The 26,292-nt window shown below is 41.0% G+C and overlaps 3 protein-coding genes across 3 annotated transcripts; all 3 read left to right on the forward strand.

Annotated features, from left to right (window-relative positions):
- The first annotated feature begins 2,389 nt into the window (after positions 1-2,389).
- Positions 2,390-7,817, forward strand: LOC102714351 (inositol phosphorylceramide glucuronosyltransferase 1-like). The gene is made up of 10 exons (XM_006648787.3): positions 2,390-2,876; positions 3,750-3,870; positions 4,029-4,214; positions 4,469-4,617; positions 5,517-5,624; positions 5,705-5,842; positions 5,931-6,071; positions 6,762-7,041; positions 7,112-7,235; positions 7,349-7,817. Exons 1-10 carry the CDS (start codon positions 2,628-2,630, stop codon positions 7,485-7,487), a joined length of 1,635 nt encoding a protein of 544 aa, XP_006648850.2. The 5' UTR covers positions 2,390-2,627; the 3' UTR covers positions 7,488-7,817.
- Positions 7,818-11,263: 3,446 nt separating this feature from the next.
- LOC102716844 (cryptochrome-1) lies at positions 11,264-18,036 on the forward strand. The gene is made up of 6 exons (XM_006647477.3): positions 11,264-11,840; positions 11,932-12,475; positions 13,836-14,057; positions 14,325-15,040; positions 16,168-16,809; positions 17,744-18,036. The coding sequence occupies exons 2-6, from the start codon at positions 12,163-12,165 to the stop codon at positions 17,831-17,833; spliced, it is 1,983 nt and encodes a 660-aa protein (XP_006647540.1). The 5' UTR covers positions 11,264-11,840; positions 11,932-12,162; the 3' UTR covers positions 17,834-18,036.
- Positions 18,037-18,721: 685 nt separating this feature from the next.
- On the forward strand, positions 18,722-20,977 carry LOC102714623 (pentatricopeptide repeat-containing protein At4g18840-like). Its single transcript, XM_006648788.3, has one exon. It carries the CDS (start codon positions 18,767-18,769, stop codon positions 20,258-20,260), a length of 1,494 nt encoding a protein of 497 aa, XP_006648851.1. The 5' UTR covers positions 18,722-18,766; the 3' UTR covers positions 20,261-20,977.
- The last annotated feature ends 5,315 nt before the right edge of the window (positions 20,978-26,292 follow it).

The raw sequence follows: 26,292 nt of genomic DNA on the forward strand, positions 1-26,292 counted from the left end.
GAACGGATCAACAGAGGAAACACAAAATTATGCGCCGTTACATACGACCATATCAGCAACCACATATACTGTCGTCATTACGCGGCGCAAAGCGAGCAGCGCTGAATCCAAAGACCAAATTAATAAAGCAAACGTCGCAGGGCAAGGCTTGCTGCCACTCGTATGATACGCGTAAGGTAAAGAGTCCCCGTCGAGGAGGCCACAATACAGCAGCTGCAGCACAGATCAGTGAACAAAAACTTGGCCACGGCAAAAGAGCAGCACGTGTATTCACACTGGCTCACCTCGATCGAGTCTTCTATCTATGTAGGTATATGCAATTATGCAGGTTGGTACACCTCACCAAGATTTTGTTACTAATTTCTGACGATGCGAAAAATCTTTGCAGTTTGACATTTTGACTAACACGTCGATATATATGAGAACAAGAATTCGTCTTTAATAAAGAAAAAGAAAAAAGTTTGGAACATATTTATTATGCGCATGTAGGAGCTGCTGCGCCTGCACGTATGCATAGATAGGTGTTCACATGTCCTAAGTGTCTTGGTTAACGTCAATTCCATCGTCATCTGATCGTCACTTGTCACCATGGAGTTTCAAGTCCATCAGTGACGACCATTACAACGACGCTGTTCCTTTGGGTTTTCTTTTTTCCTGTTACCAAGCGAGCAAAATGGTTAACTTTTTTTTAGTCTACACTAATCAAACGAGTGCCGAATCTAATTACCTTTCCGGCATTTTAGATCTTCGAGAGTATTGTGACCTTGACTTGAGAAAATAGAGGCTTGAGGCGACGAGATGTTGGGAGTCGCTTTTACCTCCCGTTCCATTTCCAAAAGTTTCAGGTCTCTGGATGCAGCACGGGTAGAAATTTGGCTGAATCGGCATGCCCTTTTTTTTTTCTCAGGTTTGATTTTTGGGACGACCATAGGGTTAAATCCAGTGCTTGCATCAGTTAACAGTGAAAATGAGACGATAGAAAACTTGCAAAGCTACGGCGTAGCTCGAAAGGAATTAGTTACCACCGATCTAGCAAGCATCCATGACGAACAGTCGCACACAATTCCGAGTGCACAACCAAGTGTGGGTGGTAAGCGGGCAGAATTTGGGAGTTAATTGGGCTCTTGGTGCGGTCCTACTCCGGTACTAAGGCTGTCTCTTTTTGTTGGATTTTTGCTAGCTTTTTACTCGGTAGTAAACGCTTTTCGAACTACTGTATAATACGTTTTTCTATGTAGTTTATATATATAGAAGTTTACTATTTTATCTTTTAATGTAAATTTTTGGTTTTATAGAGATTAATTTTACCGTTTATATAAATAGTTATTATAAAATTTAGATAAACTTTCATTTTACAGGACCAAAATGAACGCAACCTAAATACAAGAACCAAAGTGTTCTAGTTTGACCGGCGGTTTACCGAGGGCAAGATCATTTTGACAGTTGGAGGAGCTTACCAAAGTAGAAAAACTCTCGATATCAACCAGTTTCAAAGCCGAAAAGAGAGATGCTCTCCAGTATCCACTCTCAATTTTTTTTTCTGTATGATTTAGGAGTTTTCTCACCATAGTTTATTTTTCAACCGTGCCTTTTAGATGGCTAAGAATACATATAATTATTTTCTACTTGCAAATATACCATTACTCTTTTTATAAAAAAGTCAAACAACAACCCCTTCTCACTTATAGGTAAGGACCGTGTGTTTGGATTTGCATATTATATACGGAGGTGAAACATATTTTTAAATAGAGCTTCTATTATTTTAAAATTGAGCAAAACCGTTTAGGCCGAATGCACACGAATTCCAAGTCAACAGAGGGATTGATTTCCATTATCGAAAAAAGAAGTCAAACCGTTAATTTGGTTAGATTTTACAAAGCTGGTTAAAAAGTGGAGATTTTCGCCGAGTTGAAACCAGATGCTCATTTTTGGCCCGGAGAGGAGAGGGCCATTCCGAATGGCCTTGAGCCTCTTGCTCACTGGTCAGCATTCTAGCTCAGGCCAGCCCGTGCAATATTTACACTTTGGGCTGGAAACATACCAGCAAGTTGGCCCAGTCTCTGGGCTTAGCCGGGCCCGGCTGTTGTCGTGATGACTTGCTAAGCTGGACCATGAGTACGGCGGCCTACGGGCGGGCCTGTCGCGTCCTAGTGTGTCCTATTCTATTCTGGGCCGTATAAAATGGCCGAGGCTGACGGGCCGAGTTCATGGGCCCAAGCATCTTTCTTTCTAGAAGTGGGCAGCGCAGGCAACATGCTACGGTTCCTCCCAGCTCACGCGTCCAACGGGATCCACGTGTCGCTCGCGGTCGCGGCCTCGCCGCCGTCGATTTTGAACGTCAACGGCCCACAAAAATTCCAAATCAGCGTCTCCCTCCCCGAACCTGCAACACAAAAAAACCGGCAAAAAAGAAAAAAAAACCAATGAAACCAAACCGCATCACCGCAGACGAACGCGCCGGCGAGCAAAGCAAACTCCGGTGAGCCGACTGCTGCTTGCTTCCTTTCCTCCCTCGGCTTCTTCGCCGAATCAGCAACAGCGGGTTCTGGTCTCTCTCTCTCTCTCTCTCTCTCTCTCTCTCCTCTCGTCGCGGGCGGCGGCAGCGGGATCCGATCGGGCCAACCCCGATGCGGCGGCGGGCGCCGTCAGGGATGGGGCTCTGGGCCGCGGTCCTCGTCGCGGCGGCCTTGCTGGCGGCCGGGGGCGGGGTAGCGGGGGCGGGGGCGGACGAGGCGTACGTGACGCTGCTGTACGGGGACGAGTTCGTCCTCGGCGTGCGGGTCCTCGGGAAGTCCATCCGCGACGCCGGCACCAGCCGCGACCTCGTCGTGCTCGTCTCCGACGGCGTGTCCGAGTACTCGCGGAAGCTGCTCGAGGTACGTCCGGCGCCCGCGGTGAAAGTCCTTAGTCCACGAATTCGGTCGGTTTATTATCGGTGTACATGGATCGGTGGCTGTGCGTAAGTTTGGTTTTGGGTTGGGAAATTGAGCAGGGGAAATTAACTTGATCCATTTTGCCCTGAGCTTATGTGCTTTAGTCAAGTTTAGTGGGATTGTGCGGAATAGTAGTTAGTCCAGTTCTGAAAACATGTTGAGAGAAAGTTGGGGAGTTTGTTAGGAGATGCGTATTATTACTTGTTAGTGTACATTTAGCATAGTTTCTTTGAATTCAAAAGGATGCCTTAAGATGTTTTTTTATAGATTAGTTGAAATGAGAGCTATTTTATTTGCATATGTCCAATCTCTGAACACACGGACCAAGCGTAAGGAGCACCATTACACTGTCTTAAACGCTTGCTTTAGCACTCTCCTCAAATACTTTTCAAGACATCTTTTTCACTGACTGCACTGTCCAAACTCGATGAGATCTATAAAATCTCTTTTCAGTTTACTATCAATAATTTATCATGTCAGTGGTAAGTGATTATTGGTTTCTGAAAAATCTGTTCAGATATTATCTCAGATAATGCACTATTAAACAATCTGATAATCAAAATTTGACCTTATGGCATGTAAAACTCCCACATCCAAACTCTTGGATCCCTAACAGTAGAAATAATATCCAACATGAATACAGTCTGTTATAGTTCACTTTGGAAGTCACGTGTTTTTTTTGAGGTCACAATAATTCCTCAGTGGTCATAATTAATGCTCACACATGTCATTTTAATTAAGATAAAATAATCTTGTCATTCCCTATATTCTTATGATATTTGAAATTCTGTTGTGGTCTGTAATATTTGATGACAGGCTGATGGATTTATAGTGAAGCATATAACATTGCTTGCTAATCCTAATCAAGTAAGACCATCGAGGTTTTGGGGAGTTTACACGAAGTTAAAAATATTCAACATGACAAGCTACAAAAAAGGTATGGTTGGATAATGCAGTCTGCTTTCTAGATATCATGGGCATTTTGTTTGTTTTGGTTTCATTTTAATTGCTTGATTGATCTAACTATTCTGATATGTTTTACCACACTTATTTTCTGAGGTCAGTATTGTGCTCATGATTTTTTTTGTTTTCCAGTTGCTTACCTTGATGCAGATACCATTGTGGTGAAAAGTATTGAGGACATTTTCAACTGTGGGAAGTTCTGTGCAAATTTGAAACATTCTGAAAGGATGAATTCTGGAGTAATGGTTGTTGAGCCATCTGAAACTCTTTTCAGTGACATGATGGACAAAGTAAACAGTTTGCCTTCTTACACTGGAGGTTAGTACAGTTTGTTACTTATGATGCTTGTTCTTTCTGGAGCTATGTACTTATGTTTGCTTAACTTTTCTGAACTATTTGACAACTCAATCATGTTATGTCACTTTCCTAGAGGCTTTACCATAAATGAGAAACTCTTTTCCCTACCGCCTTCATGATTCTGCATATGCACGATTTGAGTTGTGTATTGCTATTTATTATTGTTCATATTTTACATCTTATGACACTGATCTTGGATATTTTCTTTCATGCAGGAGATCAAGGTTTTCTCAATTCATTCTATGCTGATTTCGCTAATTCTCGTGTTTATGAACCCAATAAACCTACAACGCCTGAACCTGAGACTCAGCGCCTTTCCACACTGTATAATGCTGATGTTGGTCTTTACATGCTGGCCAATAAGGTTCTACTCCATGCATCACCCATTGTTCATGTAACCCTGTAGTGCTTTTTAAATTTTGGTGGTTTTGTTGCTTTAGATGACCGGTATATTATAAGAAATATCACCTTATAATAAGGATCACCGTATACTCAAATCATGTATTTGATTTTTCTCTTGTCATAATAAAAAGGGAGAAAATACCTGAATTTTACCTTTCATACTGGAGTCTCGTCATTCTGAAAGACCAATGAAAATTTATGCAAATGTTTTGTCCCTTCTTGAAAACCTTGTGTTCTTGAAAAGAGGGATATTATTTTCTCTAGATATTCCATAGTGTTTTGTCCCTTCTTGAAAAGCCAACTTGGTGCTCAAATCTAACTTCCCTTGGCTTGAATCCAGTCTTTAGCAAATTAAAATAATATACAAGTCCATACCATACAGAACTGGCTTATTTTTCCCATTTTTACAAATAATACCAGGCAGTGGTTTTTCATGAAGAACAAGAGGAGGAGCGATCACAAACTTTTGACTCACTCACTACAGGATGTAGCTCAGTATAATTGGCAGCATCTCATTCATGAGTTTCCTAATCCTGGCCCTTTTCTAGAGATTTGCATATTGGTGGAAACCAACCTGTTGCTTCCTTACTGTTTTTTTTTTGTGTGTGTGAAGTAGTTCTTAGATAGCATTGTCTTATTTAGTTATTTTTCTATGAGAACTTGATTATGTTGCACAAATGTTTTATTAGGGGTTTCAAACTGCGTTAAGAACAAGCATTTGATTCTCAGACAAAAGATGCAATACCATGTGCTAATACTATCTTCAGTCTTAGAACGTTCTAGCACCCTGTGATATTTAACCATATATCATCTACAGCTTGCTGATTATTTGTGAATCTCGCCTTCCTTACTTTGCTGTAGTGGATGGTTGATGAGAAAGAGCTTAGGGTCATTCACTACACGCTTGGACCACTTAAGCCCTGGGACTGGTGGACAGCTTGGCTTGTTAAACCTGTGGCAGTATGGCAGGTAATTTGTTATTCCTTGTGTGATTTTAGTAGGGTGTTTAGTAGAATGGTGCAATGAACTTGTGTTATCCATCGTTGCAGGACATTAGGAAAAATCTTGAGGAATCTCTTCCTGGAACTGGTGGAGGGGGAAACCCTCGTGATCAATTTGTGGTCAAAATTCTTTTCTTTCTCCCTTTTTTCATGCTGCTCTGTGGTTATTATGGATCATGCTTTCAGGTTAAAATTTTCTCTTGCTGGAAATATTTTTCTTTAATTTCATGGACGCGTGCGCATAAATGATCTTCCAGTCTTATGTACTTTACAGACTAATAAGGAGCTGCCATGCATGAGATTTCTGTGTGCTTTTGCTCGACGTGCTCGCTACAAATATAAATCTGAGGAGGCACTGCCTTCTTATTCAACAGTTGGAGCTGCTTCATCTTCCTTTGGTATTTCACATCAAAAGGTTGATTGCCTTTCAAGTTTAAACTATGAACAATGAATCTTTGTTAAATGTATGTAAGATCCACCATGTACATCATTGCGTTCAGAAAATCTTCAGTAATTTCCCACCGATTTGAATTAGATATTTCTTTACTCTTTTTGTCCAATTCATAGGCATCTTTTGATTTGGCATAGTGGCCAAACATAGACTTTGATCACTAATTTTCTCTTATAATATATCCAGTGGCTACAAAAACCAATATCGCATGATAGCACATTGAATAATTTGTATGCATTAAGCATGCATATAATTTGACTAACTAATGAACTTTCAAAGTCTTGACCTTCCAGATAGATGTACTCATGGGCACCTTATAAATTAAATGGAGGGAATAGTATATAGTATATATTAAACATTTATGACATCAATAAATCAGTGAGCTTTTCCTGTTGGATAATGTTTTCTAAGACCAGGACTGCTTTAGGTTTTACAAACTTGCATAGCTTCGATGAATGTTGGTCAATGACTAGGTTTTGTTTGCCTCAAAAGAACTATTGTGCACAAAGCCACATTTAGAGGGCCAATCTTTATATTATTTCTGCTTATCTAATTAATTTCTGAATCCTAATTCCACATATCATATCTCATGTATATTTTTAACAAATTGAATTTGCTTTCATGATGATAACTCTCTGCGTAACTCCCTTGCAGTTACATAATGGAGCACATCTGAACCTGCCTTCTTATTTCAGTGCAATCACCATACTGACCTGCTTTATTTCTGCTTTAATATCTCTTGCCTTCGCCTTTATTATTATTCCACGGCAAGTGATGCCATGGACGGGTTTGCTGCTGATGTATGAGTGGACCTTCGTGATGTTCTTCTTGTTGTTTGGGAGCTACCTCCGTGTTGTATATAATTGGGGAAGTTATATTGCAAATCATGTTGGATATAACAATATGGATTCTTCGGAAAATCATGCTAGTGCAGGTTTGTAAACTTACAGAGCTTCCTGCAAATTTGTGTTTCTTGCTTAGGCTAATGTGGTCTGATCATCCAGGACATCAGCGGAATACATCGGACTGTGACACAGATGCAGCTTTCTATTGGTCAGGGATGGCTATAATATCTGTTATAGCATTATTATCACCAACAGTCCTGGGAATAACTGCTCTTTTTGCAAAGTAAGATAGGAAATAGGCAGAATAATTTTTGGACTGTAGCTACTGCTCAGCTGGCTCCATTTTTAATTTCTCAAAACTGTGCGAGCTAACAAATTTCATTGTTCATTTGGCAGGCTTGGGTTTATGGTAGCAGGTGGTGTGGTGTTGGCGTCGTTTATGACGTACGCTTCGGAGCATCTAGCTATCTCGGCCTTTGTCAAAGGTCAAAGAGATAGGAACGCCTCGAGAGGTAGCATTTGTTTTTTGTTCTAGTCATTCTTTGACCACAGCAATTTGGTTTTTTGTGTCTGATATGTACCTGTTGTAATTTGTATCATATATCGATCTATAAAGGAAATTTTTGATGATTCGTTTAGTAGAAAATGATTTTCAGGGAAAAATACTGTGATATGTTTGATAGGATAGAATAGAGCTGCCTTCGGCTGCAGTTTTGGTGACTCGTGATTTGGATGCAAGAATTGACCGTTTTCTTTGTTCCTATCTGCAAACAGGTCAATAAACTATGAGATCGTATAATTGTGTAACAAACTCATCTTATCTAGTTACCTAAAAATGACAAAAGCAATTGTAAGCATAGCTTGTTTGGTGGATCACTTTGATCTTTAACATGTTTACCGGAGAATTGCTTAGCATGGTTAGTACTACATCCATTCTTAAATACATATGAGATGAGTTCAAAATATAAATTGTGTGCGGTCAGAGTTCAAAATATAAAATTCATGAATATATTAAAAATTAGAACTTGTATGTAAAAAATATTTTTAATAGGTTTGTGTCAAAATTAGTACTTACATGTAGTTATGTTAATCACGACAATAATTGAAACGCTAATGCTCTTTAGTTTTGATTAACTTTATATAAAAAAGTACTAATTTCTATGACACAGAATTTTATTAGCTCCATCATTGAATATATTTTGATAGCATATTCATTTTGTGTTGGAAGAAAAAAGTTCATTTTACTCGCCGAACTAATTGATTGGATTACTTTTAACTCCTTAAATGTTGGCTCATTTTACTCCCTAAATGATTGAAAATAGTTCACTTCACTGCTTAATAACATTTATCTCTGTTGCTATTTCTAATAAAAATTGTGTTTTTAGCTGAATTTCTTAGAGCCATGGATGACACCATTATCAAAATTTAAAAATATTTTCAATTTTTCCACGACTATTTGCTTGAAATTTAAAATATTGATGTTTAAATTAATCTAAGGTGCTTCCACCTATGTAAATAGTTTTATAAATTCAATAAGAAAATGCTGAGGAATAAGTTACAATGTATCATTCGTCCTAACAAAATTTCCGTGTAAATCCATTTTCAATAGTTCGGGGTGTAAAATGAGCTAAGAATCGTTTAGCGGGTTAAGTACTCAAATGAGATAGTTCTGGGGAGTAAAATACACTTTTTCAAAATGTTATTATATATTTTATAAATTTAATAAAACAAAAAATATAGAACAAATCCAAAGTAATTTTATAGTAGAAACGGAGTGGGGAGTAGTTATCTCCTTTATTTGTTCCGACAGACAGTGAGTGATATGAGAATAAAGCTCCTATGATATACTCCCTATGACATGGTCATATGTGGAGCTCACTACTGTCGACTCCACGTATCAGCTACCATGCACCTCTCAAGTCAGAATCCCAATCCCAATTACACGAGCAGCTACTAGTAAGTTTGGCCAGCACTATACAGATGTTCGTTAGCTTTAAGGAAAAGCCGGCCGGCCGGCCAAGCATGCACCAATTAGGACGCTGCACCGTATCACATTTGTCGTCTCTCGCGCGCGAGACGGTGGTGGTGCCGTGGCGACATCAAAAACCTTTCTTCCCCCGCCCGGGCCACCCGTCGTCGATTTGGCTGCAGCTAGCTGTCGCCGTTGCCGAAGTTTTCCACCCGCCGCGCGCCGCTGCACGACGGGGCCGCGCGTCCGTGCCTGGCTGCCTCTGCGTGCGGCCAGGCCCGGTCACCTTCGACGACTACTCGCCGCGCGCGATAAATTGTGTTTTTGCCGGTCACTTTCGACGAGCCTCCTTACACTGCACAGAGTACGGTAGCTAGCGAGGAGCTGCTGCGACTTGCAACCTGCAAAAGGTTGTGACAGGCTGCTGTCGAGAGGAGTGGTAGGTTGGGACGATCCTGGTTTTTGAGTGGCGTCGGTCCAGTGGTAGTGGGTGAGCACCCGCCCGATCCGCTAACCTGTACGAAAGTTCTATACACGAAATATATGTATCTTTTTTTATTTTGTGTTTGAATATATTTTTTATATTTTAAGTTTGTATGCATAAAGTTACATCTTTACATATTGAAAGTTTAAAATACCTATATTGAAAAACTATCTTTGAAAGATATATCTATAAAGAAAATATACACTAAAAATTTGTACTTTATACGTAGGAAGTTAGTATAAATGGAGTTACGTTCACATTGGCTAGCGGGCTCGTAGGCATTCCCGTTAGACTTTTCGCTAGTTGATTGATGCTTCATATAGTTCTATTGAGGCCATATAAATGGTGTAAAATTAGTACATAGTAGTAGTAGTAGTAGTATTACATGATTTTATAACGTTGGGTTCTCAATACACACAAATAGAAAAACACGTATTGAAATGACGTGACATATTAAATCTTACCGAGAAAGGAATTGCATAATCGCTTAAACGGCCCCGCTTAAACCGTGTCTTTGGATATATCAAGAAACACAACAAATTTAAGATTTTATATTGATTTGTAAGGGATAGATTAATGGAGAGACACAGATAGAAGATAAATTGGAAGTCTCATAGGAATTTGATAGTTGGACCTCATGCTAGAATTCCTCCAATATGTAGAATAATTTTTCCAATCATTTGCCCTTTATTTTTCTCCAAAAATCATTCAACCCAAGCGAGATCTAAATGTCATTTTTTTTTTAAAAAAGAAGTTAATTACATTCACTCTGTGTGCTCGAAAATAAGGTGGAAACGGCAATGGCTGTGTAACTAATTCGATGAGCTGGTAGCGGCAGTTAATTGCAACCATTGTATATGTACACCCTTTTTCTTATGCCTATAGGCTAAAATTGAAATTTTCAATCTAAATTTGGAGTTAATTTTGAGATTTTTTTTTTCACCAAAGTTTATTTTCTAACGTTAGCTTATAGATCGCTAAAAATACATATATATAATTTATATTTACAAATTATTTTTCACTTGCAAATATACCGTTTAACTTTTTCCACGAGCCACCCAAACAATCATCCTGAAGTTGGTGGCAAAAGAATTGTGCTTGCCTATTCAAGTGCATGCTTGGTGATCACCAGAGATGGTGATTCGTCACGAACCCTAAACTTCCTCGCGTGGGTCGATCTAGGCACGCAGCCATGGAAGCTCAGTGGAAGGATCTAGGCCTTCGGGACTGTTCCAGACGAGGAGGCGACGGCGACGGGGAGGGAAGGAAGGAGGGATCGACATGATCAGGCGAAAAAGACGGGATATTGATCCATGACGACGATGATCCTCCCATGAAAAGACGCCGGCCCGTCCCGCCCCTCGGTTCACTGAACCGCATCACCGCATGCGCGCGCGGGCGCCAAAACCACCTCTGGTAATGCAAAAGCAAAGCACCCAATCCCGGCGAGCCACCGCACCGCGCACGTCCGGTCCGGTCCGTCCGTCCGCCCGTCGTCTCGTGGGGTTGCGTGGTTGCGCGCGATTCACATGCGTGCATGGGCAGCAGCAGCAGCATGGCTGCCTACTCTCCCATCCCCCACTGCCACTGATCAAGCGATCATCGTCGCATCATCTTCCCCGGCGGTGTGCGGTGCGTGGCCTGACCTGATTGCCGCTCGCGCGCGTCGTCGGTCGCTGCGTGCACCGCACGCGCGCACGCAGCGTTTTCCTCTGGGTGGCCATGAGCGCCACGTATGGGGGTCCCTCCCGCTGCTTCTCCCCCACAAGGTCACAACACAAGTCAGTGTGCAACAGTGACCGAATTTGTCTGCTTCCTTCCCCTCCTCTGCCTTTCGCCAGCTCGCCTAGCCCCCACGGCGGGATGCGTGTAATCCTCGCGACTACTACTACCACCGGAGACGAGGAAAATCCGGCTCGCTGTAGCTCGCAACTGGGCCAACTGGCTGGGGGAGGTGAACAACTGCATGAACACTGCATCGGGACGGACGGGCGCGGCGGCGGCGGTGGCCTAGTAGTAGTTGCTAGTGGTTTAAAGTATACTACTATCTGGCCTGTCGCCATCGGCGCAGCGAAATCGCACCGGCCGATGAAGCTCCGGGTTGGGCTGGCGACGAGGAGAAGTTGCTGATAAATCAACGGTATCATTTCGCAAATCCCGATTGGTCCCCCGTGCCGGCGTGGCGTGAGATTTCGTGGTACTACTAATTGGGGAGGGAGGGAGGAGGGGAGCGTGGTGTGAGTCCTCCTCTTCTCTTCTCAAGTAGTGAGGGATGCAATCGGCGAGAAGTCGGTCGCTGGCCATCATCAGGTGGGGCTCCGCTACCGTACGCGCCGGAGCCCAGGCCCCGGCAACGCCCATGCTGCGGAGCTCGTGATCCTGCGCTCCTGGCCACAGGCTGCGATTCGGCGGTGGTGCGCCCGCAATCTTGGCAGGTTGCGCTTCCCTGATCTGAGAAATCTTGTCGCGTGCCAGGGGGGGGGATTATTTTACGGCGACGCGCGCTCATCTTCTTCCTCCTTGCAGGGGCGGCTTCTGGCTTCTGGCTTCTGGTCTGAGGCGGCTATCAGGATCCGTCCTTTTTGTCCTTTGGTCCGGACGGATTGAGTCCGATGGTTCCTTGAGGACGCGCGCACGGGACATGCTCGACGAAATGGCTGTGAGGGGAATTTGCGCGCTCTGAGTTGTGGGGGGTGGTAGCTGTTCTTGGTCTGGTCATGGTGGATTGAGTGCTGTGGTGGGAATTGGTCCCTCAGCATGGCCGGTCCGGAGAGGACTGTCGTTTGGTTCAGAAGGGACCTCAGGATCGACGACAACCCGGCGTTGGCCGCCGCGGCGAGGGACGGCTCTGTGCTCCCTGTCTTCATATGGTGTCCTGCTGATGAAGGACAGTTCTATCCTGGTCGGTGCTCTCGATGGTGGCTTAAGCAGTCGCTCCCCCACCTCAGCAAGTCGCTGGAGTCGCTCGGGTGCCCGCTCGTGCTGATCCGAGCGGAGAGTACCCTCGAGGCTCTTCTGCAGTGCATCGATTCTGTCGGTGCCACCAGATTGGTTTATAATCATCTGTATGGTATAGTAACTTTCTCATGATGTTTCATACACCAATGGAGTTTCTTATTTGTTTTCTTACTACTGTTTTCTGTTTGAAAAGATTTCCTTTTTCTCTATACACTTTAGATGCGAAGAAATTTGACCATCACAACTTTGAAAGTTTTAGCTAGCTACATCATGTACTTGTATGCTTTCAAAAGGTTCAACATTTGATCAAAATCTATTCTGCATGAAGCTTTGTAAACAACAGCGTAGATCACCCCAGTTGCAATTTACATGTTATGCTAAATGTAAATTGAAAATGAAACGTAGTCCTAATATGTCATTTACAATAGAAAGTTCTCATTTATCCATGGCTATGTATCATCAGTCAGTTTCTTTGATTGGTGTTGATACAATATGTGCTACAAATATCGGTAGTACACATCCCCCCCCCCCCCACACACACACAAATGTAAAGGTAAGTGAGCTTCACAAAACCACAGGTATTATGGTCCACACAAAACCATAGGGATTTTGGCATGTCGCATATAATCCAGGTATTGTGTCTAAAGGTTTCACAAAAATATACCATTATCCAATTTGATTTGTTATTGTAGCAAAGTAAAAATGCTTAAACTTAGATAGCTACAACCAATATATGATGGGTTGAAGAAGTTATAAATTTAACATGCAATGTTAGAACTCATAGTAAAGATGGATCTACAAATAATTGGTCAAATGTGGAATTTTTTGAATCTATGTGGCTATAAAATCCAGGGTTATGTGCCACGTGCCAAAAACCCTGTGGGTTTATGCAATTTGGACCATAATATCTATGGTTAGTTGAAATTTACACTATAAATTGCTTTCCAAATTTCATGTCAAAAGAAGGAAACTGGCATTAGTTGCAGCAAACTTGCAGTCTGGCAGCAGTTTTTCATTTCAAAAGTTCATAACAATAGTTTTCAAAAAGAATAACAAGGCAATAAACACACAAATGAAAATACAAACCATGCATACGTTTAACATAAATACATGATAAAGTGCCAACTAAATATTCAGGGGCTAACTTGAACCAACCGTAACTTATGGTCTTATCTGTCATAGTCCCACTCTTCAAATACAAAATACCGTAAACTATCACGCTAGGGGGTAAAAAATCAAACTCCAAGGTTTGGCATCACAAAGGCCTTTTCCATTTGAGCTCATACAGTATTGCTATGAAATAAACAACTTCAATTTTTCTAGTTCAAACTTCGGAAATGTGTACCTGTAAAGTTGGTATGGAGTACAGTTGACTCATCTATTGCTCCGTTCCACTGCCAGTATTGTTTTACTTTTATTCCTTTCAGATATCCTGCTCTGATCTTATTTATTCTCACCTTTCTAAATTTTAGACCCTGTTTCACTTGTGCGTGATGACAAAATTAAAAAGGAGCTTTTGGCACTGGGAATTTCTATCCAGAGTTTCAATGGTGACCTGCTATATGAGCCATGGGAAATTTATGATGACAGTGGACATGCATTTACAACCTTTAACATGTACTGGGAGAAGTGCATGAAATTACCTGTTGACATATCGCCATCACTTGCGCCTTGGAAATTGGTGCCAATCCCAGGTAGATCGTGGCTAGTGGGATATCATTATTTATCTTTTTTTTTTTTGAAGATTTGCTGTATTTTAAATTTGTTTGTACTTATGGAATTATTTGTAGATCAAGTTTACTTTTTGGGGGAATTAAGTTGTTTACTTGCAAGAATTACTCATTTCATATTTGCAGATTTAGTAATCTGTGCCCTTCAACCTTTACACTCAACAAGTCATTATCTATTTTGTCAATATATAGCTACTTTAACCCTTAACAATTTTTCAGTTTGACATTCAGGTGTGGAGAATGTCCGTAGTTGTTCTATTGATGACCTAGGCCTTGAATCAAGCAAGGATGAGGAATCAAGTAACGCTTTGCTAAGGAGGGCCTGGTCTCCTGGCTGGCGTAATGCGGAGAAGATGCTTGAAGAATTTGTGTGCCACGGTCTCCTAGAATATTCAAAACATGGAATGAAGGTTGAGGGAGCTACAACATCGTTGCTATCACCATATCTTCATTTTGGTGAGGTGAGCGTAAGAAAAGTATATCAACTTGTCAGGATGCAACAAATCAAGTTGGAAAATGATGGTACATTTGAAGCTGAGGAGAGTGTTCACTTCTTCATGAGATCAATTGGTCTTCGAGAATATTCACGGTACTTGTGTTTCAACTTCCCATTCACACATGAAAAGTCGTTACTGGGGAACTTGAAACACTACCCCTGGAGGGTAGATGAGGAAAGGTTCAAGTCCTGGAGACAGGGAATGACGGGATACCCATTGGTAGATGCTGGCATGAGGGAACTTTGGGCTACCGGATGGACTCATAATCGGATAAGAGTTATCATTTCAAGTTTTGCTGTGAAATTTCTACTTATCCCATGGACTTGGGGTATGAAGTATTTTTGGGATGTGCTATTGGACGCTGATCTGGAAAGTGATATTCTTGGTTGGCAGTATATATCTGGGAGCTTGCCTGATGGCCATGACCTTGGTCGTCTTGATAATCCAGAGGTATGCAGTCAATAAATCAAGGCATTATAGTGCAAAATCATTTTTTATCTATATGGTAAGCTTTATTAGGTCATGTTTGGTCCTTGCCATATTTTCTATGGCTCTTCTGCCCAAAATGTTGCTTGACACAGTATTTTTGGCAATCATTAAATAAATAAATGTGGACAAAGTCTAAAAGGAATTTAGGGAGTTCTCTTCATGAGAAGGTTTATAGAATATATGTTTGTATCTGTGAACTTCTCTACAGATTATGCACATTTCATTATTCCGTTACAAGATGTTGAATAGAAACAACTAAAAAAAACATTAGTTAACTTTAAAAACTATGACTGTAGTCTAGTTACTAAACCAATGGAAAATATACCTTGGCTTGGCTGAGGCTTAAAACTGAGCTAGGATTTGCACCCTTGGAGTGGGAACCAAATGATTTTTAGGTATGACACCTTACCCATTTGGTTTCTGTAAAATGCTATGTGATGCGTAAGTGACATTCTAAACTTTATTTATTCACAAATGGTGTGACAGTCAAATAATTGTACAAAAAGGGCTTCCCTCTAAAATACAGTAGCTGCCAGCCCAAGCTTACCCAACTATAATTGCGTCGTGCCGAAACCATACCTTAGCAGCCCCAGTCAACTTGAAAAATGACTTGACGTGGCCAGTATATGCTGCCATGTCCCCCCTTTAATAAGGTTTGATATGGTAAAACTAAAGTTGGCAAAGATAGTAATTTTGGTTCTTGTAGTTTGGTTTTCATTGTTCTTGTAGATTACAGAAAATGTGATGGATATGTATTATGCCTTGTGCATATGGCATTAATAAATGTGATTTTACTGTTTCAACACATCCACCTAACAATTTTCCCTCACTTATATTATGTATTGTCTATAATCAAAATTTTGCGATATGTGATTTACCTTGGTACTTCCTACAGATGCATTCACGTGACTTTGTAGCCTTCCTTTATGCTTAGTTTTGAACTTGTGATATTTGAAGTGTCACTATATTAGTAGGCTGAAGAGCTCACTCTTGTGTTATAATAATTGTATGTCTGAGTACCAAGTACTTTATCCATGATGCACAAGATATTATATTTTACCTATTTTCCTTTTTTAATGCAAAACTAGGTTCAAGGTCAAAAGTATGACCCGGATGGTGTATATGTAAGAACTTGGATACCTGAACTAGCTAGAATGCCAACAGAATGGATTCATCATCCATGGGATGCACCAAGCTGTATACTTCAAGTTGCTGGAGTTGAGTTGGGGTTTAATTATCCTAAGCCAATCGTGGAACTTCACATTGCTCGGGAGTGTTTAGATGATGCCATCTCCACGATGTGGCAATTGGATACAGCTGCAAAACTTGCAGAATTAGATGGTGAAGTTGTGGAAGACAACTTGAGCAATATCAAGACTTTTGACATCCCAAAAGTTGTTTTGAAGGAAACATCTCCACGTGTTTTGCCTGTTGATCAAAGAGTGCCGTATGCTAGCAGCAAGGATCATAATTTAAAGTCAAACGAATTGAAGGCCTCAAGTAAAAGTTCTGTTTGTGTTGATATGATCAGGTCCTCTAAGATAGAAGCAACAAGCTCTGTAGCAAACTCACCAGTATCAAGGAAGAGATCCTGTTGTAACACTGCATTTCATGTCCCCTCTTATTCATCTTCAGCTGAAGTGCATTTGCAGATTCAAGATCATGGTGGTTCTTTAGTTGGGCCTTCAAGATGTATCCTTCAGGAAACAGAGAGAGACGGTGTTGATGAGGTAAGCTTAAATCTTTAACGTGAACTTTTCATCCTTTGGTGTTTCCTATCAGGCAAGCAAACATCCCACGGCATTACCACCACAAGACCTATAAAAAAATAATATTCAGTCTCCAAGGGACTAGGTTTAAATAGCTTTGAGCGCTCGATGATATCGATGGTGTTCTGAATTCTGTCTTCTACACTTTTATAGTTAAATGAACTGCATGGAGCGCTTATGTTATATGGCGGTCTTAGCTAATAATCTTAATTCTGAAAACAGCTTCTGCTACTATGGCAACACATGATTATGGTTTATGGAATTTGAACAGGCTGATGGCTTAAGTTGGTATGAATAGCTTATAGGATAATCTAGTTGCTCAGGATGGGTAGTGGAAAGTGGAAACCACGCATTTCACACTTCCACTGCTCCGAGATTAAGTCTAGATAGGATCAGTTATACCGTGCGAGTCTTTGTAGTCAAATATCATAGCATTTAGACTTTTGTAGATGTTGCTGGAGGGAAAGCCTGTATCGGAAAAGAAGGTAGCGCCTAACCTATGTTTGAAAAAAAATATTTCTGTTTTCTTCTTTGGGGAGCTTTTCTGCATGTCAGTAAATTCACAGCCACAACATTAAACCATCATTAACCAGGTCTTCTCTGTGCATCACATTCTATCGCACTAACTGACCATATATGTTACTCGTAGTTCAATAATTCTTATTGTTTTGAATAATGACCCTGTCTCCAAAATTTATCTTTAACTATGATTTTAATACTCATCTGTGCATGTTATTATAGTTCTCCAAACCAAAATATTTTAAAAATTATCAGTAGTGGAAGTTTTAAAAATCCGACTTATCCTTGTCCGAAAACGACAAGAGCTATGAAACCGAAGAGAGTACTACTATATACTGTTTGACTGCTTCATATCCAAACTAATGCCACTTTGCAGGAAGAAGATAGCTCTACCGCAGATAGTGGTTCAAGCATTCCAAGACCAACAAAGAACCGCATAGTCGCGCCGCCTGACGAGGAAAGTTGAGGCTGTGCTCAACAAAAGGGTGTGTAGGAGTGGAACATGTGTGTTGATAAGGAAATTTTGTACATTTTGTAATCTGTTTATTATTGTCTTTCTTAGACTGTTCTGTAACTAGCTGAGAACTGAGCTGACACGGTTTCCTCGCCCAAAAGGGAATTAAAAATGCAACATCTTGCTTTTGTTGCAGCTAGAGGAACTTCTCATCAGCGCATTCCAGGCTTCTATCTTTTTTCTGCTGGTTTGTACCGACTTAGGGCTGGCTCGGTTTAAAGAGATTTTAATCATAGAAATAAAATTGAAGGAATAAGAATGAATTTACACATCAGTCTATAGAAATTTTTTTGAGAGGTTTGATTGGATGAGAATGTTTCTATATTCTCTTTGCAACTATAGAAAATGAAATTTTCTTTTGTTTTCTTATATACTTTATTCTTACTAACCGAATGAATTTCCCAGGAATTAATTCCTAGGCATTCAAATTTTTGTTTTGTATCCAAACTAAATAAGCTCTTAGGTTAAGTGCCATTTTTTAAAATTTTTTAGAGAGGGGTATTTTACCCGGTCTCGATATATGGAGACCTATTATTATTTTTTTTTAATTTGTGAATCTTAGCCCAAGTTTTAAATATTCGATCTGAAATTCATGCTACTATCGAGATTTGAACCTAGAAACTTAGTGCTACTCATGCCGCTGCAACCACTAAATTACATATCCTTTTGTACGTGCCATTACAATTGATATTATTAAGAACTGCTCAGCAGCGGTATCTCCATATTTGTTTAACTGTAAAAAAAAACTGCACAGTTGTCACAAGTTTAAAATTCAACTTGTATTATTTTTAAATTTTCACAAAAAAAAAACGAGCGGCAAGTCATCAATCTGGTCTGGGAGATTCCGGTTTGCACCGGTTTTGTAAACCGTGTCTCCCCTCCGCTATGGCGAGCGGCGCGACCGGCGTCCGTAACGAGCAGCTCTCCTCGTGGCTCGCCGCCGTGGCCGCCAAACCGGCCATCTTCCGCCGTGCGCACGCCGTGCTCCTCACCTCTGGCCATCTCTCCTCCCGCTACTCCGTCAACTGCCTCCTCCGCTCCGCCTCCACCCCCTCGTCCTGCGCCCTTCTCCTCCGGATCCTCCTCAATCACCGCCTCCTACCGGACCACCTGTCCCTCTCCTTCTCCCTCCACCCCTGCTCCCGCCTCCCCAGCCACCCCGTCGCCAGCGTCGTCCACTCCCTCGCCGCCAGGCTCGGCCACGCGCGCGACGTCTACGTCGTCAACGCCGCCGTCTCTGCCTACTTCGCGGCCGACGACGTCGCGTCCGCCGAGCGGCTCTTCTCGGAGACGTCGAAGGATGTCGCCGACGTTGTTACGTGGACCGCGATGGTCACCGGGCATGCCAACGCCAGCGACGTCGAGCGGGCGAAGTGGTTCTTCGAGGCCATGCCCGAGAAGAACGTGGTGTCGTGGAACGCGATGCTGGGCGCGTACGCCCGCGCCGGGCTGCTGCCGAAGGCGCGGAAGCTATTCGACCGAATGCCCAGCAGGAACGCTGCTACGTGGAGCTCGATGATCACCGGCCTCGTGCAGTCCGACCAATACGAGGAGGCCTTGAGGGTGTTCAGCGACATGGTCGCGAGCGGCGTCGTGCCGAATGAGCCGGCACTGGTGAGCGCCGTCTCGGCGTGCGCACAGCTGAGGTGGATAGAGCACGGCGCGTGGGTCCACGAATATGCCGAGCGGGAGCTGAACGGGGCGATGAGCGTCGTCCTTGCGACGGCGATCATAGACATGTACGGCAAATGTGGGAGTATCCGTGATGCCGTCAGGGTGTTCGCTGCAATGCCAGTGAGGAACATCTACTCGTGGAACTCAATGATCACCGGGCTTGCCATGAATGGTAGCGAGAGGCAGGCCTTATCACTTTTCTGGAAGATGCAGCTGGCTGGTGTTCGACCAAATGACATAACATTCATCGGTTTGCTGAGTGCTTGCAGCCACTCAGGTCTTGTAGACGAGGGCCGCTGGTTGTTCGATAAGATGGTAAATCACTTTGGGATCCAGCCAGTTCCAGAGCACTATGGTCTCATGGTTGACTTGCTTGGGCGGTCTGGCCATGTCAGGGAGGCAGTGGATTTCGTCAAGAACATGCCTGTGGTTCCTCACCCTGGCCTATGGGGTGCCCTTGCTGGGGCCTGCAAGATCCATGGCGAGGTGGAGCTCGGTGAGGAGATTGCCAAAAAGCTCATTGAGTTGGAGCCTCGGCATGGCAGCCGGTACATCCTCCTGTCAAACATATATGCCACCTCAAACAGATGGGACGACATGGCCGATGTGCGCAGGATCCTGAAGGATCGCAAGGTGCCCAAGGGCACAGGCAATGCCATAGTTGGAAATGATTCGCAGTCTTCAGAACATGAGACCCATTCTTGATTAGTGCTTCTTTGGACTGATAAGTGCATTCGGTTTGACTTTGCACAAGATGGGTGCGGTATGAACCACATTCAACTCGGAGGCATCACTGGACTGAAAGGAGCCTCCTTGAGGATATAAATTTTATGGAGCATTTGGAAAATGCATAACGGGATATACCTTCAGCATTCTTTGTGGGTTAGTTGCAAGTGCCTGAAGAGGCACTCAGATAATGAAGAAATGGTATCAGTAAGCAGGATACGCTATTGGCAGTGATAGATCACTTTTCACTTCATTGGGGTTTTCAATAGTAGGGGGCATGACACTCGGCACCACAATTGCCTTGATGATGTAGTAGTGGATTTTGAGATTTGAGAATTAGTGGATAAAACTGTTGATAGTAGCCTTGGTGCTAATTCTGATTCTCTGTTCCTGTTCCAGTACTCCATTCAATACTTGCAATCATTTTGGTTTATTTTCTGGCAGGTAGCGGATTAGAAAGGTAGAGGTGCTGCCACTGGCATGATCTTTATGTGGTCATTGGACTGATACAGCGAGGTTTTGTTGTTGTACTTGAAACATCATGTTTCTGGTTTCATTTTCAGTTAAATGTTAATGGTACATGGGAGGCAGGGAGTCTATATGGAATTGAAGAGCAGGTGTGTTATATGCATGGAATATGAAGAAAAAAAATCAACGATAAGTTATGAAGAATTCATGGTGTTAACATAATCTGGTGGACAGGCTCTGATGGAAAAATATGTGTTGGTTTTTCTCACATGAACATACCATTTTCAGAACAATCTGCATAATGACAGAATTGGTAGAGGTTGGGGGCGATTGTCAAACGACATATTTACAAACGAAAAAATATTTTGTGAATAAAACTTTATTTATATATTTTTAGTAATCTGAAAGCTAAGACTGAAAATAAATTTCTGTGAAAAAATCATAAAATCAACTTCAGATTTAAGATTGAAGATTCTAATTTTATTTTATAAGCATAAGCAAAAATAAAAAGCTAAGAGTGAACTGATGTGTGTATCTCTGAAAGGTCATGGGCATCCTGGAACTGATTGTATCTCTAAGGCCGCGTTCGGCATGAGGGCATGTGATTTTTTAAAACAACTTTTCTATATTTTTTTAAAAAAAATACACCGTTTAGCAGTTTAGGAAGTGTGTTCGCGAAAAACAAGATGGCTTAGTTAACTAACTGGTGGTGCCGAACGTGGCCTAAGAAATACTTACTGAAACATCCAAATAGTGCAAGATTGAAAAAATACATTAAAAAAAAATTTTTTTCATTGCAACATAATCATGTGGGATCTTATCCTAAAGACCTAACTGTAACCAAATATAACGTTGCAATCAAATCGTAGACCGGATAACTAATTTAGGATTGAAAAAGGGTTTATTGATTGTTGATAAAGTATTACTCCCTCTATATTTTATGTATGACACCGTTCACTTTTAGGATTATGTTTGACTATTTGTCTTATTTAAAATTTATATCCAAATATGCAAAATTATAATGCATACTTAAAGTTCATATAATAATAAATCATATTATAACAAAATAATTAATAATTATATAGTTTTTTTAATAAGACGGATGGTCAAACGTGAACCTAAAAGCCAACGGCGTCATATAAAAAAAATACGGAGTGAATACGAGCTTGCGTAACAAACAAATGGTGTTGCTCACACATGCAACATGTTATCCAAAGAGAGAACATTGTGAGTGGAAGTCTGCTGTAGCTAGATTTACATAGAGAACATTGTGGGTGGAAGTCACGTCGTGGTTTGTTTTCGAATGTGTTTGATTTATTGTTGAAGTGGAATAGGATGACCTAAAAGGCAAATATTATACGGAGGTGTTGGATGAGTGCATTCATATAAATTGGTTGGATGGGCTCATAAACCTTCGCTAGCACTAATCATTAGTGATTGTTTAGTGATAATTAAGTATATTTTGTTATTAATTAGTCATTAATAATTTTAGATTAGTTTTATTTAGGTAAAATAGATATATTTTATTATTAATTTGTACTAATTACTATAATGCATGATGATTAATTTATATTACTATTTATTAGCCATTCAATTTGTTCATCACATCCACCCTTATTCATCCCACCAAACAAAAAAAATCATCGTATAAACACAACCAAATATATTATAAAATTATAGATGACTATATCACATCACATCCTAACCATCAACCAAAACACATTGGTAGCGAAAGTCACTAAGATCACCGGCTGCTATGCGCCAGCAAGCGTTCTCGATCATGTATCGGACGGATCCGGTTCACATGCAGTCCCTAGTATGACTGTAAGTTATGCAGTCACACTAGAACCATTTGATGTGAATCTAATGGTCAGATCATTCAAGATATTGTTTAACCAAAAAAAATACTACATGTGTACTATACATCATGGACTGTAGCTTTAAATCTAAACCATCCATACAAAAATAGATGGTCAAGATCACATGCAGTTCTATCTTGCAGTCACTAGTGTAACTGCATATGATCCCAGTCCGTATCGGACGCTCGGAAGTAAACGTTTTCATTCTAACTAATCCAACTAGATCCTCTAAATTAACATATGGATCACATATCTCCAAGTCTCCAACATGTCGGGGGCAGCATTCATCCACGTTGAATGCACTACTAGTACACCCCGTAACACGTACGTGGAACCACTCGTTGCAAGAAAACGTTAGAGAGGTGGTCGATCGGAAGCAGTTTTTTAGCACATGGCTGGATGTCTATCTGTTGCTTGCATGTCATTTAAATAGTCATAAAAAATATGAAAAAAATTGACAATAGAGATAAATATGAGTTATCTCACTCCACAAACATGCAAGTTTAAATTCAACTTTTACAAATTATAATAAAAATAAAAAAACAATTATGAATATGCGTATACTTAGTCTCAGTTTTGTTTATTTTTTTTCTACAACTTGTAGAAGTTGAATCTAAACTTGCGTGTTTATAGAGTGATATAACTTATATTTATCTATCTTGTCAAATTTTTTAACATTTTTATGACTATTTATATAGCATTTAAACGCACGGATAGATGTCTCCCCATGTGCTAAAAACTGGTCACCTCTCTAGCTCATCCGGCGAGCCACGTCGCGAGGCGTACAAACAAATCGGCCGGCCGGTCCGTCGAGCGGTAGGCGTTGCGTGCGGCCCAGGTGAGAGGGGAGAGGAGGACGGACACGCACGCTACGTACGGGCGCCGTACGGCGCCGGCGACGTGTGCCCCCGCGACTGCGCCGGCCGCCCGGCCTAGACTTGGAAGATCTCGACGTGATAGCGCAACCCGCAGGAGTTCCTTTGTACGCGAGCGGCGCACGCGTTGGCTCGCAGCTTCGCATCGCCTGCGCTGCGTCGCGAATGTATGTGTGGAGGAAACCGGTCGGCGAATTTTACCCGGAGGGTGCACGCGTGTAGCTGTCTTGCGGTTGGCTCGGGCCTCGGGTCGACTTGACTTTTAGTATGCTGCAAGACGCCAATACGGCCTACACGGGCTAGTCTGAATTTTATTTATCTGTTTTTTTTCTCTGGAGAGAAAAGACGACGGGGTTTTCCTGATATTTCAGCAGAACAAATCCCGCCTGCGTTTTGGGATGAATAAATGATTAGGCCATGAAACTAAGCTTCGTTGACTTGACAGATAAGTTAATTATCAGATCACCAACGCCTTACGTCCCCCCGCTTCTGTTTTTCTTTCCTTCACAACTGGTGGTACTTTCTTTAATTCTTTTGGCAACAAATTGAAAAGCCAGTCACTCCACCACGAGGTGTGACTTGGGAAGTCTGATTGCCATATCAATCACCATTAATTCCAATCTACACGCACGTAGGTGATGCTTTTCTGCTCCCTCCATTATAATATAGGACTTTTTTATATTATCTAGTTTTATATAAATGTTACTACCTCCGTCTCATAATATAATATGTTTGATTTTTTTCTAATGTTTCAACATTTGTCTTATTTAAAAATTTAGTATAAATATAAAAAAATGATAAATCGCGTTTAAAGTTATTTTGATAATAAATCAAGTCTCAAGCAAAATAAATGATTTTTTCATAATTTTTTAAATAAAACAAATGGTCAAATATTACAAGCAAAAAAGTCAAATATCTTACATTATGAAACAGAACAAGTAATAAATATAAACACATATATAAATCTCATACACCCTTCATTTCATGGTGTAAGACTCTTTAACCTTGCCTAGATTTATATAGATGCTAATGAATCTAGATATATATACAAATTATATATATGCATCAGTTGATGGATTTAGACAAAGCTAGAAAGTCTTACAATATGAAATAGATAAGGCATTTGACTTTTTGTCACTCTTATGAATGTTCATAATAGTTTTGTCACTAGACCCACATGCCATAGACTCATGAGGGTCCATATGTCATAGCCAGCAAGTGGTAAATATGTTTTAATCACTCGTAAGAGTGGTCAAAAGTTAAATTTTCTGAAATGAATCTCATAAGATAAAAAGTCTTACGATATGAAAAGTGTACTCAATTGCCACGGTCTTCCATGTCTGATCAGGTTTATCTTTTGGTTTTTTTAAGAAAAAACAAAACTATATATTTATAAACAAAAATTTTATATGCTATTGCTAATCTAAAGCAGATTAAAAAATAAACCCAGAAGATGCTTTGATCCACCGTTATAGCATGCCCTGACGTCAAATAAGGGGTGCCAGCGTATATACTTTCCCCGGAAGACCGCAATAACCCCGAGAATACGAGTCTCATCGCTGTTCAGGTGGTGTTTAGATTGAGAACATTTTTTTAACAAGTGTCACGTCAAATATTTGATCAGATGTCAAAAGGGGTTTTCGGACATGAATGAAAAAACGAATTTCACAGCTAGCCTAGAAACCGCGGGACGAATCTTTTGAACCTAATTAATCCGTCATTAGCACATGTTAGTTACTGTAGCACGTATGACTAATCATGGCTAATTAGGCTCAAAAGATTCGTCTCAAGATTTTTTTTATAACTGTGCAATTAGTTTTTTAGTTCATCTATGTTTAATGCTTTATTTAGGTGTCTAAAAATTTGATGGGATGTTTTTTAAAAAAAAATTGGAAACCAAAGAAGGCCTCGGAGGTTCAGCAATGGAACGAAACAATCACCGGTACGTTCGATGAACAGTTATAAGGCCATGTTTTTTAGGTTGGGATTATTATAATCCAGATTATTAAGAGTAAGCTGAAAGAAACAGACAACTTATTAAAGTAGCTTATTATGATTTAGAGTACAGCTTATTATAATCTGATAAGCTCATTTAGGTGAGCTTTTTCTAGCTTATTGGCTAAAAAATTACCCACCATGCCACCCCACTTCCTATTTAGACTTGTAAACCCAATAGTCTATGCTCTAATAATCTATAAAATAAACAACTCACAGCTTATTCCGCTACAGATTATAATAGCTTATAATAATCTGACTCAATAATCTAAATTATAATAATCTTAAGCCAAAACAAACAGGGCTTGTCACGCGTTTTCTTTTCCACTGCAGACTGCAGAGCGCACCATGTGTAGTAGTAGTAGTGTGTTCTTGCCGGGTGACATTTGACTAGCTGACTAGCTGCCCCTGTTACATCGGCATCAGGAAGAGAGATGCATGGGAGACCTTCGACGAGACCGCAACCGGGGGGCGTCACGCGTGACGTCAGCAGCCAAAGTTGCAGTCAAAGTGATACGTTGAAACTTGGAAATGATACCTAATAATATAGCCCAAGCTGGCCATAAGATTTTTATAGTTTTCTTTAGCTCATTTATATACTAGTTAGCTCTTTATTATTAATGCAGGACTCATATGTCGTTTCTCGGTTCCTGTGCTCAAGCTGACTATAAATTAACAACCTGCGTATACTCTCTCATTCTCTCTTCTTCACATACATATAATCAGTTTATAGCCTGGTCTTAACCTCGCTCCAAGCCGAAAATTTGGCGGGTCGACGTTTGTTCAAACGTGTACAGCTCCATGGAATTCTGCC

Source organism: Oryza brachyantha, chromosome 2 (assembly GCF_000231095.2).
Source record: "Oryza brachyantha chromosome 2, ObraRS2, whole genome shotgun sequence".
Classification (NCBI taxonomy): Eukaryota; Viridiplantae; Streptophyta; class Magnoliopsida; order Poales; family Poaceae; genus Oryza; species Oryza brachyantha.

Coding starts and splice junctions, on each gene's coding strand:
- LOC102716844 (XM_006647477.3), top strand. CDS start 12,163: ATGGCCGGTCCGGAGAGGACTGTCGTTTGGTTCAGAAGGGACCTCAGG. Junction 15,041..16,167: donor GTCGTCTTGATAATCCAGAG/GTATGCAGTCAA, acceptor ATGCAAAACTAG/GTTCAAGGTCAAAAGTATGA. Junction 16,810..17,743: donor AGAGAGACGGTGTTGATGAG/GTAAGCTTAAAT, acceptor GCCACTTTGCAG/GAAGAAGATAGCTCTACCGC.
- LOC102714623 (XM_006648788.3), top strand. CDS start 18,767: ATGGCGAGCGGCGCGACCGGCGTCCGTAACGAGCAGCTCTCCTCGTGG.
- LOC102714351 (XM_006648787.3), top strand. CDS start 2,628: ATGCGGCGGCGGGCGCCGTCAGGGATGGGGCTCTGGGCCGCGGTCCTC. Junction 2,877..3,749: donor ACTCGCGGAAGCTGCTCGAG/GTACGTCCGGCG, acceptor ATTTGATGACAG/GCTGATGGATTTATAGTGAA. Junction 7,042..7,111: donor GGAAAATCATGCTAGTGCAG/GTTTGTAAACTT, acceptor CTGATCATCCAG/GACATCAGCGGAATACATCG.